This window comes from Malania oleifera, chromosome 10 (assembly GCF_029873635.1).
Source record: "Malania oleifera isolate guangnan ecotype guangnan chromosome 10, ASM2987363v1, whole genome shotgun sequence".
Classification (NCBI taxonomy): domain Eukaryota; kingdom Viridiplantae; phylum Streptophyta; class Magnoliopsida; order Santalales; family Ximeniaceae; genus Malania; species Malania oleifera.
This window is the reverse complement of record NC_080426.1, coordinates 93,762,700-93,776,881: the sequence shown is the minus strand read 5'-3', so window position 1 is coordinate 93,776,881 and position 14,182 is coordinate 93,762,700. Positions and strand designations below refer to the sequence as shown.

Genomic DNA, 14,182 nt, shown 5'->3' with positions numbered 1-14,182 from the left:
TTTTCTTTCTTCATGAAGATTTTTTTTGTTGTCAATTGTTCAACCATCTTTAATGTAGTAGTCAATTAGTTTACCTGACTTCCATCAACTTTCAATTCTTTCACCAATTACAACCACATGGCATAAGCTTTGGGGAATTAGCTCATCATAATATATGCTTTTAATGTTCCAATGGAGGCACTCACCATCTTTATATTGGATAGTGGTGGGTTCACTTGTTTTGCATCCTCTCTCGACCTTTGTGCATAATCCTTGAAAGTTTCAATGTTCTTCTTTTTCATGTTTTGTAAAGTCACTCGATCAAATGCCACATTGACATTGAACTAATATTTCTTTAAAAACAAATTTTCCAAGTCCCTCCACTTTTGAACCTTGGTTTTGTCTAAGGAGGAATACCACCTTAGAGCACATCCAGTCAGACTATCATAGAAGACATGCATGATCAATTTCTTATTATTTTTATATGGTTCAATATTTATTGTTTAAATTTGCATATGTATCTTTGGATAACTCATGCCATTGTATTTGTTGAAGTTAGGGATTTTGAATTTTTTGGTTAGTACCACATCAATAAAGAGACATAAGTCTTCAAAATCTCAAATTCCTCCATCCAAGATTCCTTGGATTAATCTCAATTTCTTTTTTATATAGGTCATACAGTCCTTATCTCCTTCTAATTTGTTCTCCTCTCCCTTGTCCCTAGTTGGCTTTGCTAGCTCGGTATCAATTCCTTGCCTAGTTATGTTAATGAAAATTTGTTCTTGTGGAATTAGTTAAGTTGGTTAGGTTTCATCAACAAGGGGTATTTTTCCCTTGATGTGTTGGACTAGGTCTACTATGGATTTTTTCAAAGCCTTAAATCTTTTTTTCATTGGAGAATCTTTACGTTGATTTGCTTTTGGCATTTCCATGCTTTTGGATTGAGCTCCTTTAATGATAGGGTCACAAGTTGCTTGATAATTTTTATTTCTTTGTAGAATTTTGATAAACTTTTTGAGTATATGGCATAGCTTAGGTAAATTCAAATAAAATAGAAAAATATAGCTAGAGGAACACAATACATGGAATTGAAATGAATTTTGAAGTACAACATGCCAAGTGATTCCCTATTTGGTGAGAGAAAATTGCCAACTTTTCATACCACTAGAAATGTCAGAGTACAATCATTTATTTAAGGGGACGACCTTAGCCTTTTTACTAATCATACATATCCATCAAAATGTTTGAAATATGATAACACTTGTGTTAGTACATCATAAATATCTAAGAAATTTGTTGGAGCCATCCCATCCAATGTGCCCTTCACTAAAAGGTATAGCTCTTGGGCTAACTTGCCAACCTACTAAAGTATAGGGTTTAAGGCATGGAGCATTTCTTGCATAGTGTGGTAAACCAAAATAACCATCTAAGCTTGTCCTATAACTCCTTCTTACAGTCCTAATACCGATATAGTTGCTTCTTCTTATTTGTGATAATCCACTCCAACTCCTACATGTGAACCTGTTGAGACACTATCTTCTCACTTTGCCTACAGACAATTGCTTTTGCATTCCATGACTTTTCCCAAAGCCTTGGTTCTAGTATAAAAGTCAGTAGATTTTCCTTTCTAAATCTTCCACCTTGGATGCCTTCTTCATACACTCAGTTATCTCAACTTTCCACTCGGTATTCTGCCTCTTTAGTTCTTGTTCATTTTGGTTAGCTCCTCTAACTTGGATTGAATCTCCTTCTTGGCTGCTTTGTACTTCATTTTATTTATAGTGGTTTCTTCCCAATCATTTTCCGAACCTATAGTTATTGCTTCTAACTCGAAGAACTGACCTTACAAGGCTTCTACTTCTTCTACTCCCCTTTTAAGTATGTTGGACATCTTCTTCCTTGATTCTTTGAGTTGATGCACTTTACCTTTCCACTTTTTGTGATAGAACTGATGTCTTACACAAAAAATCCTCATAATAGTCCTCAAGCTCGTTACGGTTAGGCATAGGCTTATCAAGTCCTAAGGCACATGGGATTTTATAGCCTTTGTCTCTAAACTTATTCCATGTGGGGTAGCCCAACGAAGTGTGAATAATGAAACCCTCCTTCTGCAAGATCTTAGGACTTATCCAATCCCTCTTTGTTTGCTCAATGAAGAGTATGGTAGTGCTCTCCCATTATTGACAATGAATATAGTGCAGTCCAATAATTTAGGGTATGTGCTGGAAGTGTCCAAGTTATCATAGAGCCTAGGCTGGTGCAGAGCTAATGTATCCCATTAATATAAATAATGGTACCCAAGCGAATTCTTCACATTAAAGAAGCATATACCGGATAGGCATCCACTTTGCTAGCCACCTCAAAGTCTTCCCTTCTAAGCATTTAAAGACTACAACTAGCTCCACTCTCTGATGACTAGTTGCACAGTCAAGTAGCGAGTTCCTTTCCTTTATGAATGCTCTTCAAAAGAAGTGATGTGCTACATATCCTAGGAACCAAGTGTGTAATAATTAAGTACAACATAATAAGGGTTCCTTGTCTTACTTGTAGCAGAAGTTAAGTGACATAAGTGTTACAGAAATTGTTGTGATTTATGTCTCACATACTAAGGGAAAGCATGAAGGAATCAGAGTGCAGTGGTGCAACAAAGGCATGATTTCAATCCTTTCTAAAACCGTCGACGCTTTTAGACTAAAACCATCGACGGTTTGGCTCAGAACAGCCTACCTAGATTTTGAATTTTGAATAATTTTGACATTATTTTGGTTGGGTCTCAAGGGGAAACTTCTAAGGAGGCTTATATATACACAGAATACGTTGTATATGGTGTGCTTTTGTGCCTTTTATATGCCAAGGGTGCCAAGTGTGGTTGAAGAGATAATTGAGAGGATTCTTGTATTACTCTTGTAATTTCTATAAGAAGATAGTGAATCCATGTTGTTTGCTTCCATGGATATAGGCATTATCGAACCACGTAATTTCAAATGTCATTTTGATTGTTACTGCTTTCATTTACTTGTTGTGGTTATGGAATTAATTATGTATATTCACCATTAGATTGCTCTATTGTTTCGTTTAATCCTTTTACACTAATATTGTTATTCCGTTGTGCATTGTTTTGAGGGGTTTTTACATATCAATTGGTATCAGAGCACTGTTGTAATGGCCTTTAGACTTTGTCTACAAAATTTGACGTTGTCAAATTTGATGGAACCGAAAATTTTGGTTTGTGGTAGAGAAGAGTGAAGGATCTTTTAGTGTAACAAGGGATGGTGAAAGCATTGTACATAGTTCAATTAGAATGTATGGATGAAGCAACTTGGAATAAGTTGGAAGCAAAGGGGGTATCAACCATCCGACTGTGTTTGGCTGATGATGTGTTGTATCACATCATGGATGAGGATTCTCCTGCAGCAGTTTGGCGAAAATTGGAACCCGTATATGTCTAAGGGTTCGTCAAAATCTGCAAGTGTAGTGGAGGAAGATTCAGAATCCAGTGGTAGAGATATGCTATTTGTTTCATTAGGTTCTTAGTGCCTTATGAATGATTCTTGGATCTTAGATACTAGATGCTCTTATCACATGACAACAAATAAAAAATAGTTCAACACCTACAAGTCAGTTAATACTGGTTGTATTTTGATAGGAAATGATATTTCATGCAAAATACTTGGTATTGGAAATGTCAAAATCAAAATGTATGATGGTGTTATGAGAACCGTATATGATGTAAGACATATACCAGGTCTAAGGAAGAATGTAATTTCATTAGGCACTTTAGACTGTAATGGATACAGTTACAAATCTGAAAGTAGGGAAATGAAAGTGTGTGAAGGCGACTCGATAGTGATGAAAGGAGAAAAGATAGAAGGAAATATCTATAAACTGCAGGGTGTTACAGTTGTAGGTGGAGCTGCAGCTGTAGAATTTGAGTCAGATATTCTATGGCATATGTGGTTAAGGCATATGGATGACTACATGTATTCAGATGTTTAGGGACAGGTGGTGATAGCATCATGGGGTAGACATGTTTTTCTTGGGTGTATCACGAAAAGTCTTGGTTTATCTCATATAGCACAAGCCTGATGTTGATGTGTTTACTAGGTTAAACTTGTGGTTGAGTTGGAGTACCCGAACGGGAGAGAGATCCTCAAGTCAAACATTGGGATTGAGTATATTGGTTTCGTTCAAGAAGTATTTTGAGCAAGGTTGGTTATATACAGGGCTTGTAGGGCACTTCTTGATGAAGTTAGTAAGTATGGCGCATTTCTCGTGTGACCGATCGCCAAAGGTATCACTAGATGGGAGAGTTGCAAGTGATTTATGGGCAGGTTTTGCAATAGACTACTTGGTTATATATGAGTGGATGTCCACTGGTGCACAAATCTAGTGATGAAGAATCTAGGCTCAGTGTTATATCCAAACAGTACATCTTTCTAGGGTATAGGAAAGGCGAGTGTAAGCTAGGTGATCCTGTGGCAAACAAAGGGGTGATCAAGGACATGACTTTTGGTGATAAAGTCATGGGATAGTGTACTCAAGTAAAAGAAGAGAAACAAATGCTAGAAAACTGTGGCAGGATTGAACATGTAATTTAGGTGGAGTTAGAAACTTAGGGCAGAAATGTGGGGAACTCTATCTCGGGTTAACATAGTCACAGTAAAAATGGATATGCGATGCTGGTGGAGCTACGTACTCAAGGCAAAGGTGACATTGTTCATATTGCAGAGAGTTTTAGCTCGGTAGACTAGCAGAATCACGATGGACCCATGTGCACTATTAGACTACCACTTAGGTATAAATTTTGCATTTTAGAGTTTTATACATTCATTACTACCAGTAGCAAGGATTCTACTATTTTTCAAGTTGCAATGCATGGTAAAGGGAAAAATAGGTAGATGAATGCTTTGGTGGAGGAAATGGAGGTATTGCATATGTACCAGGTTTGTGAGTTGGTGAGGCTTCTAGTGTGGAAGAGGGTGATAGGATGCAAATGAGTGATGTATTTGTTGTATGAGAATGACATGTTATTGGCTGAGAATGCTCTGACTGAGGCTTATCAATTGGTAACTATGTTGAAAGTTTATGACATGAATGTGTTGGGTATGGTCAAGATGAATCTTGATTTGCTTATTCGCATGGACAGGCCTGCACGAAGATTGGTATTATCTCAAGGTGGCTTTGTGGACGAAATCGCTGGGAGACTTTGTTTGCCATCTCAAGGGGGTTTTGTAGAGAATCAATATGGAATGTCTACCCCTCGGTACCCAAGGATGGGTTGTGATGTCCGGGATATGTCAAAGGCCCCTTATGATTTTGTCATGAGGTGTTTCAATAGGCAAAAGAGTGGATTGTCGGTTGTGAGACTTGTTGAAGACTATATAGGGGGTTTTGGTGATAGAAGGCTTGCAGCAGCATTTGTGTTTCCTATTATGGGAAGGCCTTGTTGGAAGCCTAGGGTGAAGTATTTGGGTGTTGCATCTACAACTATATCAGGGTTGATGGTAGAAGATGAAACTGTCATCAGCAAGTTCAAGTGGTGTTACTTGGACTTGGTGTTTGTCTCCAAGTGCTAGAAAGGAGATGATCCCAACCGAACGTTCCAAAGTTCAAGGTGGAGCAATGGGTTCACGTTTTTTGGTTTCTTATAAGGGGTGTATGTTCGCCAAGGTGGAGTTTGTTGTGAATTATGTCTCACATACTAAGGGACATCATGAAGGAATCAGAGTGTAGTAGTGTAGTAGGGGTATAATTTCAATCCTGTTTGAAACCGTCAACAGTTTGGCTTGGAACATCCTACGTAGATTTTGAGTTTCGAATAATTTGGACATTATTTTGGTTGGGCCTTAGGGGGAAACTTTCGAGGAGGCTTATATATACTTATAATACATTGTATATAGGGTGCCTTTATGCCTTTTGTGTTCCAAGGGTGCCAAGTGTGGTTGAAGAGAGAATTGAGAGGATTTTTGTATTACTCTTGTAGTTTCCACTATAAGATAGTGAATCCTTGTCGATTGCTTCCATGGATATAGGATTTGTCGAACCACGTAATTCCTGTTGTCATTGTGATTTTTCTTGCTTTCATTTACTTGTTGTGGTTGTGGAATTAATTTTGTATATTCACCATGAAGATCTTCTGAATGTCTTTCCAATGACACCCTTTAGTTTCACCCTTCTTTTGAGTCTTCCCTTCTAGTTATTTTGCTTTATCTCCCATAGCTAAAATCAATGCATAAACTACGTTGGTTTTCATATTAGATAAGTCCTTTTCATGTGCACTCTTAGGGACTTAGAGCAACTCCTCATGCTCTTCTATAAGGGGAACCATATAGGTCGGCCTAAATATGAAGCATCGATAAATAGGATCCCAATCTTGTATCATGAAATCAAAAACTTCCAATCCACTTATACCTTTAGAACATCTACAATACAACCATAGGATGCACTGAAACTTCTCCATGGATAAGCAAATCCAACATCTTAGGTTTCCAGCCACATCTTACCCCATTACACAAGTTCATTTTGTTTAGCATAGTACTTAGAAAATCTCATGGAATGGCATCATTTTCAAGTTCACACTCTTTTTTCAAATGTTGATAGGTCTCATCAACATGTTGTGCACCTATGAATTTTATTTCAATGGTAAGAGATGAATCATGCAAAGTATGGCATGTTATCATGTTCCTAGGGATCATGTTTATGGCTCCATGAGTCATAACATTTATGTTCAACTTCAAACATCGGGTAAAATCTATATCCTAGAGTAATGATAAAATAAATTTTAGGTGCATGGTAAGACTCTATGTAACACAACTATAAAGGCTTATAAATTGTCTTCAAGGTGAAAAAACCGAGTGAAGGAATTCTTACAAGACCTATATGGGAGACAAGGCTCATAAAGGCCGTTACTACTTATTCCTTCTCCTATTTCCTACAAGGTAAGGAGTCCGGGTATAAGACTCATGCGGTGTAGTGAAATGTGTGAATTAGAGTACTCATGAAATACGAGTGCATAGATATGAAAAAGATATGATACATGGCATACAACATCAACCAAAATAGCACATAGTGAATAAATATCACATGGCATGGAACGATAAACATAAACAATCATACATACATAAAAACCACACACAAACACAAACATGGTGGCCTAACTCTTATATCCCTAGCGGAGTCACCAAATCTATCAACATTAGGTTTTGGGGACCCATTTGAGTTGCTAGAAATTGGTGATGATTTTGAAAACTAACAACTATAGACTATGCAAACCAATGGTTAATCTAACTTTCCTTTTTACTTTTTAAAGACATAAGTCACCATTTTATTTTATTTGAAGAATTAAAATGAAGGAAACCCTTTTGAAGATAATAGGTTCAGGAATACAATTTTGCATAGGGAAGGTAACATTTTAACCTCCTATTTTTGAGAATTTAAAGGGTTAGCACCCTAAAACACTCATTCCCTTGAATGGTTGTTGTGCTTACCTCTTGTGTGTGTATACATTCCACATGAAATGATTTTTTTGAAAGAAAGCAAACTATTAAAAGACTTACATATGATGCCTAATAAAAACACTAAACAAATAACACAAAAGAATACATACAACATACATAAGAATGCAAATGATGAAACAATGCAAAATGGGTTTGAATTTTTGTTTGGCATATATGGTTGAAACTACAAAGAAGATTGCCTACATATCCTCAAAAGAGGAATCAAACCATTGTAGTTTGAAAATCATTTTCAAAAACAAGTTTGAAAGAAAGCAATCATTCAAAATCAATATTGAAAAATGCTTGAAAACCTTGATTAATCATGAAACCTTCATTGAAAAGCATGTGTTCTTGATTTAGAACCTATGGATTCTCCATAAAAATAGAAATTGAAAAAAAGTTTGTACATTTTGAAAAATCACCTTTTCACCTTTATGTTGCGCTTAAAGCAATTTTCATTTTTGTAAAAATCTTGTAAATATTATGAATTTTTGGAAGAGAAACTACAAACCCTACTTGAAACCTGGTAAAGACTTGAAGAACAACCAGAAGTCGTATGATGGGTGTGTGACTCCAAGGTTTGGTAAAAATAAAACTTGAAACCTTCAAATTGCTTTAAGAGAAGCATGAGTGATCATGCTTTATCTCAGGAAAAAGGTGATTTTTTTGTATGAAAATCACAAGATCCCTTACAATGACATCATTAGACAACTAGTCTACACTTAGAAAAATGTAGAAAGTCAAGTGGAGGAAAAATCTCGGAGACAAGGGAAAAATGTGTCAATTTTGCATCTCTTATGATTCGGTGGTCGTCATCCTACTAAAATTTCATATTTGCATCTCTTATGATTCGGTGGTTGTCATCCTACTAAAATTTCAGAGGGCCAATTGACTGCGTGTAGCTCCTACAACTACTTTTTCTTATCAACATAGGTTGGTCGACCATCTGTACAGGCTAGTCAACTGCCTACATTGAAATTCCCCATTTTTGTGCCATTTTTGGCACATTCCATATGCATACCAATATACACATTGCAAAAGGATAAAAACACCATAAAATTACATACAAAATACCATAGAAATCTAAGATAAATAAAGGAGAATGCATGTGAGTCCTACAACATGCTTCTATGGATTATGGCATACCATGCATGGCAAATGTAAGAAAATGACATGAGAAGAAGAGAAGGATACCAACCTCTGAATGCTAATATTTTTCTGTATGCAAATGAAGGCTTATCCTTAAGGAAAACATTCCCAAAATTCTCTTGAATGCTTTGATGGGGTGTAGTCTCCCTTCTTCTTCTTCTGCAGAAAATTCACCTTCTTGCACTCTTTCTTCTCATAGAATGTCCACTCCTTACCCTCTTATTTTCTTCCCAAACTCTGACCTAAACGTCCTTTTATAGACCTTTTGGGATTAAAGGAAAATCCATTTTCAAGTTTGAATTTCAAAATTCAATTTTTGAAAATAACAATCAATAATTGCCACCTCTTCAATGTCAATGTTAGAGGTTGACATGTAGCATTAAAGGAACACATAATTGGCCCAAGATTTCTAGCCAACTGGGTAAGGACATGTGAAAAAAAAAAAATTAAGAATAAGTTGGTTCACTGCCTTGAGGGTTCGGTTGACTGCCTAAGTGTTTTGCCTATAACTAGATTTAGAGAGGGTTGGTCAACTGCACTAAACATCAGTCAACCGCCTCTAGTTTTTTTTTTCTCATTTACTTCCCACTTTTTACATAACCAAAAGACCTTATTTTGAAGAGACAAAAAATAACTACCAACACCTATAAGAAATTTGTCAAAGTAGGATGTCCTAGCACACACCTCTTGATACAACTTATTTTTTCACAAAAATAAAATAAAATTGTAACGTCCTCCCTTTTGTATTATTTGACAACTAATTTATTAACTAAGATTCATATTAATAGTAAAAAACTAATTACATCATAAGTTTAGAGAACTTAATTAAATTGTAATTTTCTCTAAAATTTTGATTGTAAATTTTAATGTTTAAAGCTTCAATTTCAAATTTGATGATGCTTTGAAAATGATATTTGAATTAACTTGAATGTGAAGCTTTAGAAATCAAATATTTTAATTAAATATTCTAAAGGATGGATGCCATTAAATGAAACTTAAAATTTATGATGTAATTTATCCATAGATAATGTAATACCAAACTCATCATATGTCAACTCATTAGCTAAGTAACCAAGCTCATTACTCTCATGTAATGAGTTGTCCTTTACATCTCATTCGATTTATTTAGTCCACCAATTTACCTAGTCTAGTTAGAGTGCATCACTGGCCAAAGGCTACAATGCTGTTCTAAAAATTCCGTATCTTTTTTCTAACTTGTTGCAATCAAACACAAGTTGTGTTCTCTAGGCCCAACTTCCTTTGGTCCAACTTCATGGAAGTTATTAATTTAGGTAGGTCAAAATCTAACCTACCCAAATAAAAAATTGAGTCTTTCAAACTCTTGATCTTATCATGAATTTCTTAAAAGATTTTCGTAATTTAAGTTGGGCCATCTTGAGTTCTGTAGAGAATTATTAATTAAAATAGTATTATTTTGAAAAGAAAAACTCATTTTTGGTGGATTAGAGAATGAACACATCAAACTGCAGAACTCAAAATGAAAAGATAAAGTAAATTATGCTTCTCAAAATGTGCTTACTAGACATCGCATTTAAATCTAAAGGAACATGTTTTTGTTGGATTCTATGTAATTTATTTTTATATTTTATTTTTATCTGTTTCTCTAACTTAATTGAACTTATTTTCTGCGTGTCTAACATTGACTCATTACCAAAATATGACTTATTGCTAGTTGTGAGGATAAAATATGTTCTAGCCAAAATTTTGACTTAAAACTCAAAATTTATTAGAATATCGACTAAATTTTTGACTTCATAATCCAAAGTTTTCTTCTTGGAAAGTTATTGGGCATATTTGGCGACAAACTTTTATTTTATTTTTTTAGATTTTAGAAATAAAATTGTATTGAATTTAATTAATATATAATATAAAATTATATTTAAATTTATTCAAATTCATCCTAATTCAAATTGAAGGTTCGAAATTCATAATCCAAATGAGAGGAAGAATTATATACTTTTTTTGCCTATGAATAATATATCAAAGAGTATTGTTAATCATCACAAGAAAAACATCACGGAACTAAATCACAAGCAACATGACATCCAATTATTTGTTGGAATTTTGTTGACTTTTTTACATTCAATAAATTTTATAAACAAATCATATAATGTCATATTACTCGTGATCTGGTCTTGCAATCCTTTTCTTGCGACAAGTCAAAGTTTTTTCTATATCAAATTAAGTAGTGAGGGAAGCTAGCTTACCAGAAATGATGTTGAAATCAGTCCTCCTCTTATCGCTGTCCAAACCAGTAGGCCCAGCTTCTTGGGTCCAAGCTGCCAAAATATTTACTCCAGGCGCAATCAAATCCGGTTTCAATATCTGTGGATTCACAATATTGGGTCCTCTGGAGCTGAACGCGGCCACAGCCGGCGCCGGTCGCACGTCCAACACAGTCCCTTCAAAGCTCAGCAAACACGTAGCATTCTCATCGGACTCGGCATACCTTCTGATCAAATCACTGGCCTTCTGCCCCGTTGCCATGGCTGGCAACAAGTGAGGATCTGCCACCAACTCTTCCCCAAATTCGGCTGTGTTCGCTAATATCATCCCCACCCCACCTGCGTCGCGCACAACCTCTCCTTTATTCGCGCGTCCGCTGATTCCCCGATCGCACACCACCACCTTCCCCTCCACCACGTTACCTTCAAGCGAACCAGGAAAGCAAAGTCCGCTCGATGTTTTATTTTTCCCATTTGCATAAACCAGCGATGCTGCTGTTTTGCCCATCCCTTGACCGCTGTAAAGGGATGCACCTGCGACTCGTTTCCCGTTTCCCAGCGTGGCATGAGCCGGGAAATCCCGGTCCAAAGTTCCAGCTCCAACAGTCAAGATCCACGGTGCCACGTTGACTACCGAAGCTTCGGCAGGCCCGCTGTTTCCAGCGGAGCAAGAGACGAGAATTCCCTTCTCCATTGCCCTGAATGCCCCCACAGCAATGACGTCTTCATAATACGGGTCAGGCGAACCTCCCAATGACATTGAAAGCACGTGTACACCGTCCTTTGTGGCACGTTCTATGCCCGCAAGTATGTCCGCGGAGAAGCATCCTTGTTCCCAACAGACCTTGTACACCGCGACTCGCGTCTTTAGGCCCATTCCGCATGCTGTCCCGGTAGCATATCCATCGAGGCTAGCGTTACTAACGCATGACCCAGCCGCCGTGCTTGAGGTGTGAGTGCCATGGCCATCTTGATCTCGAGGTGTCAGGCTAATATTTGTTTGTCCCGTGGCCTCCACGTATGACTTGAAGAAGGCGCGAGCGCCAATGAGCTTCCTGTTGCAGCACGAGCTATTAAAATCGGAGCCAGTCTCACACTTGCCACCCCACGTATTTGGAATCGGTGACATGCCCGAGTCATCAAAACTCTTAGACTCTGGCCACACTCCCGTATCGAGGACCCCAATAATGACGTTTTGGGAGGCTTGGATCAATGTTTTACCAATCGGGGTCTGTTTAAGGTGATTGAGGCCAAGAAAGTCGGGTGTACGGGTGGTGTGGAGAGTGTAAATTTGATCCTTATAGACGCCCAAAACTGAGTTGGATCGGCGAAGGGCCTCGACCTGCTCTGGGTTAAGAGAGGCAGCAAACCCGTGGTAGACTGTGTCATAGATGTAAAGGAGACTAAAGTTTGTAGAGGAGGAGGAGGGGAGGGACTCAAGGCTAGCAACATACCAGTCTTTGTGGGTTGCATAGGATGAGGGTTTCATATAATAATTCATGTGCACTACATATGTTTGCTTTCCCACTACTAATACACATTGTAGGAGTGCGGAGAAGCAGAGCCATGCCACCAAACCCATACTTGTTAAATTAGTTGGAGAGAAGTAGATTCAAACTGATCTCTGTTGGTAATTGTTGGATACGATTTGAAGAAAGGTCCAACTTAAAACTTGTTTGGTTATCAGCAAGTGACTTAAATAGAAGAGTTCCACTTAAAAATTTAAGGTTGGGTTTGGAAAAAAAAAAAAGGACCTTGTTTCTACCTTCATCTTTCTTCTAATGAAAAGATCACATAAAATATATTTTCAATGAGAAAAAAAGAAAAAAAAAAAAAGTTTACATCACCTAGTTGGGGCTCACATGGATGGCAATGCTGACCGCATGCTTTGCGAAGCAATGCACCATAACATGTGCAACTAATCAAATAAAAGATCCAAGGAAGTTACACTTTTAGAATTTAGAGATTTGTGAAGATCCACAAATGACATGATAGACAACTACCAAAGTTATTTCCCACTTATATTGGCCCTATGTTAGTGCTAAAAATTTTATATATATATCCTAAACAATGAAATATTTTGAATCTTAGACTCACTCAAACAAACATGCATGTCTTCCTTAAACTTGGTCAATTGTCCTTCATTTTCAAAGAATTCATAAAAATATATTTTAAATTTTCAAAACCAAAACACTATATATGTACAAGATGAGTACGTGTGTATATATTATTATACTTGTTCTATTGTTTTATTTTGTTTTATGCATATAAAAAATTTCCAACTTCTAGAGCTCAAAAGCACATTGACAAATAGTTTAATATGTTGCATTCTACTATAACATCACTTGATTTGTCAAGAGAAAATTCTTTATTATCAAACCAAGAAACTAGTCTTAATTTATGGCTAAATTATCTACAATCGCATTGTAGATAATTGAAAAATAAATTGTTTAATGAGAAAAAAGAAAAAGAAAGAGTTTACAACAGCTAGTTGGGGTTTACATGGATACGCATGACGCCATAGATAGGGACCTTGAATTCTTACTACATTTTTTTGCGAGGCAACGCACCATGACATGTGCCGGTATCAAAGTTAGTTAAGACTTTTAAAATTTAGAGATTTGTGTAGATCCACAAATTAAGCATGATACACAACCACTGAAGTTTGGACTCACTCAAACAAACACGCATGTCTTCCTTTAACTTTGTCAATTGTCCTCCATTTTTAATGAATTCATAAAAATATATTTTAATTTTTCAAAACTGGAACATTCTATGTATGGAATGACTACATGTGCACATATTATTATATGTTTTCTATTATTTTATTTTGTTTTATGTATAAAAAAAATTCCTAATTTCTAGAGCTCAAAAGCACATTGACAAATAGTTTGATATATTGCATTCAATTATAACATTAATTGATTTGTCAAGAGAAAATTCTTTATTATTGGACTAGGCAGCTAGGCTTAATTTATGGCAAAATTATCTACAATGGCATTGTAGGAAGATTGACGTAGAAGTTGTTTATCTTTTTTTTTTGGCACATGTTTTTTTATTATAACATTACTTTATTTGTCAAAAAAAAAAAAACTCTTTATTGTTAGACTAGGCAACTAGGCTTAATTTATGATTAAACTATCTATGATGACATTGTAGGAAAACTGAGGTGTATGCTATTTTTTATTTTATTTTTTCTAATTTGCTCATGTAGCTGGTAGAAAAATAATGAAGAATGATGTATTTATATTTAGACATGACACCTAATTTTCCTATTTTACTAATCTTGCTTCATGTATGAATTTGATAGAA

At 36.2% G+C, this 14,182-nt stretch overlaps 1 protein-coding gene across 1 annotated transcript in view; it reads right to left on the bottom strand.

Annotated features, from left to right (window-relative positions):
• The window catches only part of LOC131166782 (subtilisin-like protease SBT1.8), a 32,610-nt gene extending 20,144 nt beyond the window's left edge, over window positions 1-12,466 (bottom strand). The window contains exon 1 of the mRNA XM_058125353.1: window positions 10,853-12,466. Within this exon, the coding sequence (XP_057981336.1) occupies window positions 10,853-12,452 (1,600 nt within the window). The 5' untranslated portion in view covers window positions 12,453-12,466. The remainder of the gene's footprint in view (window positions 1-10,852) is intronic.
• Between the last annotated feature and the right edge of the window lie 1,716 nt (window positions 12,467-14,182).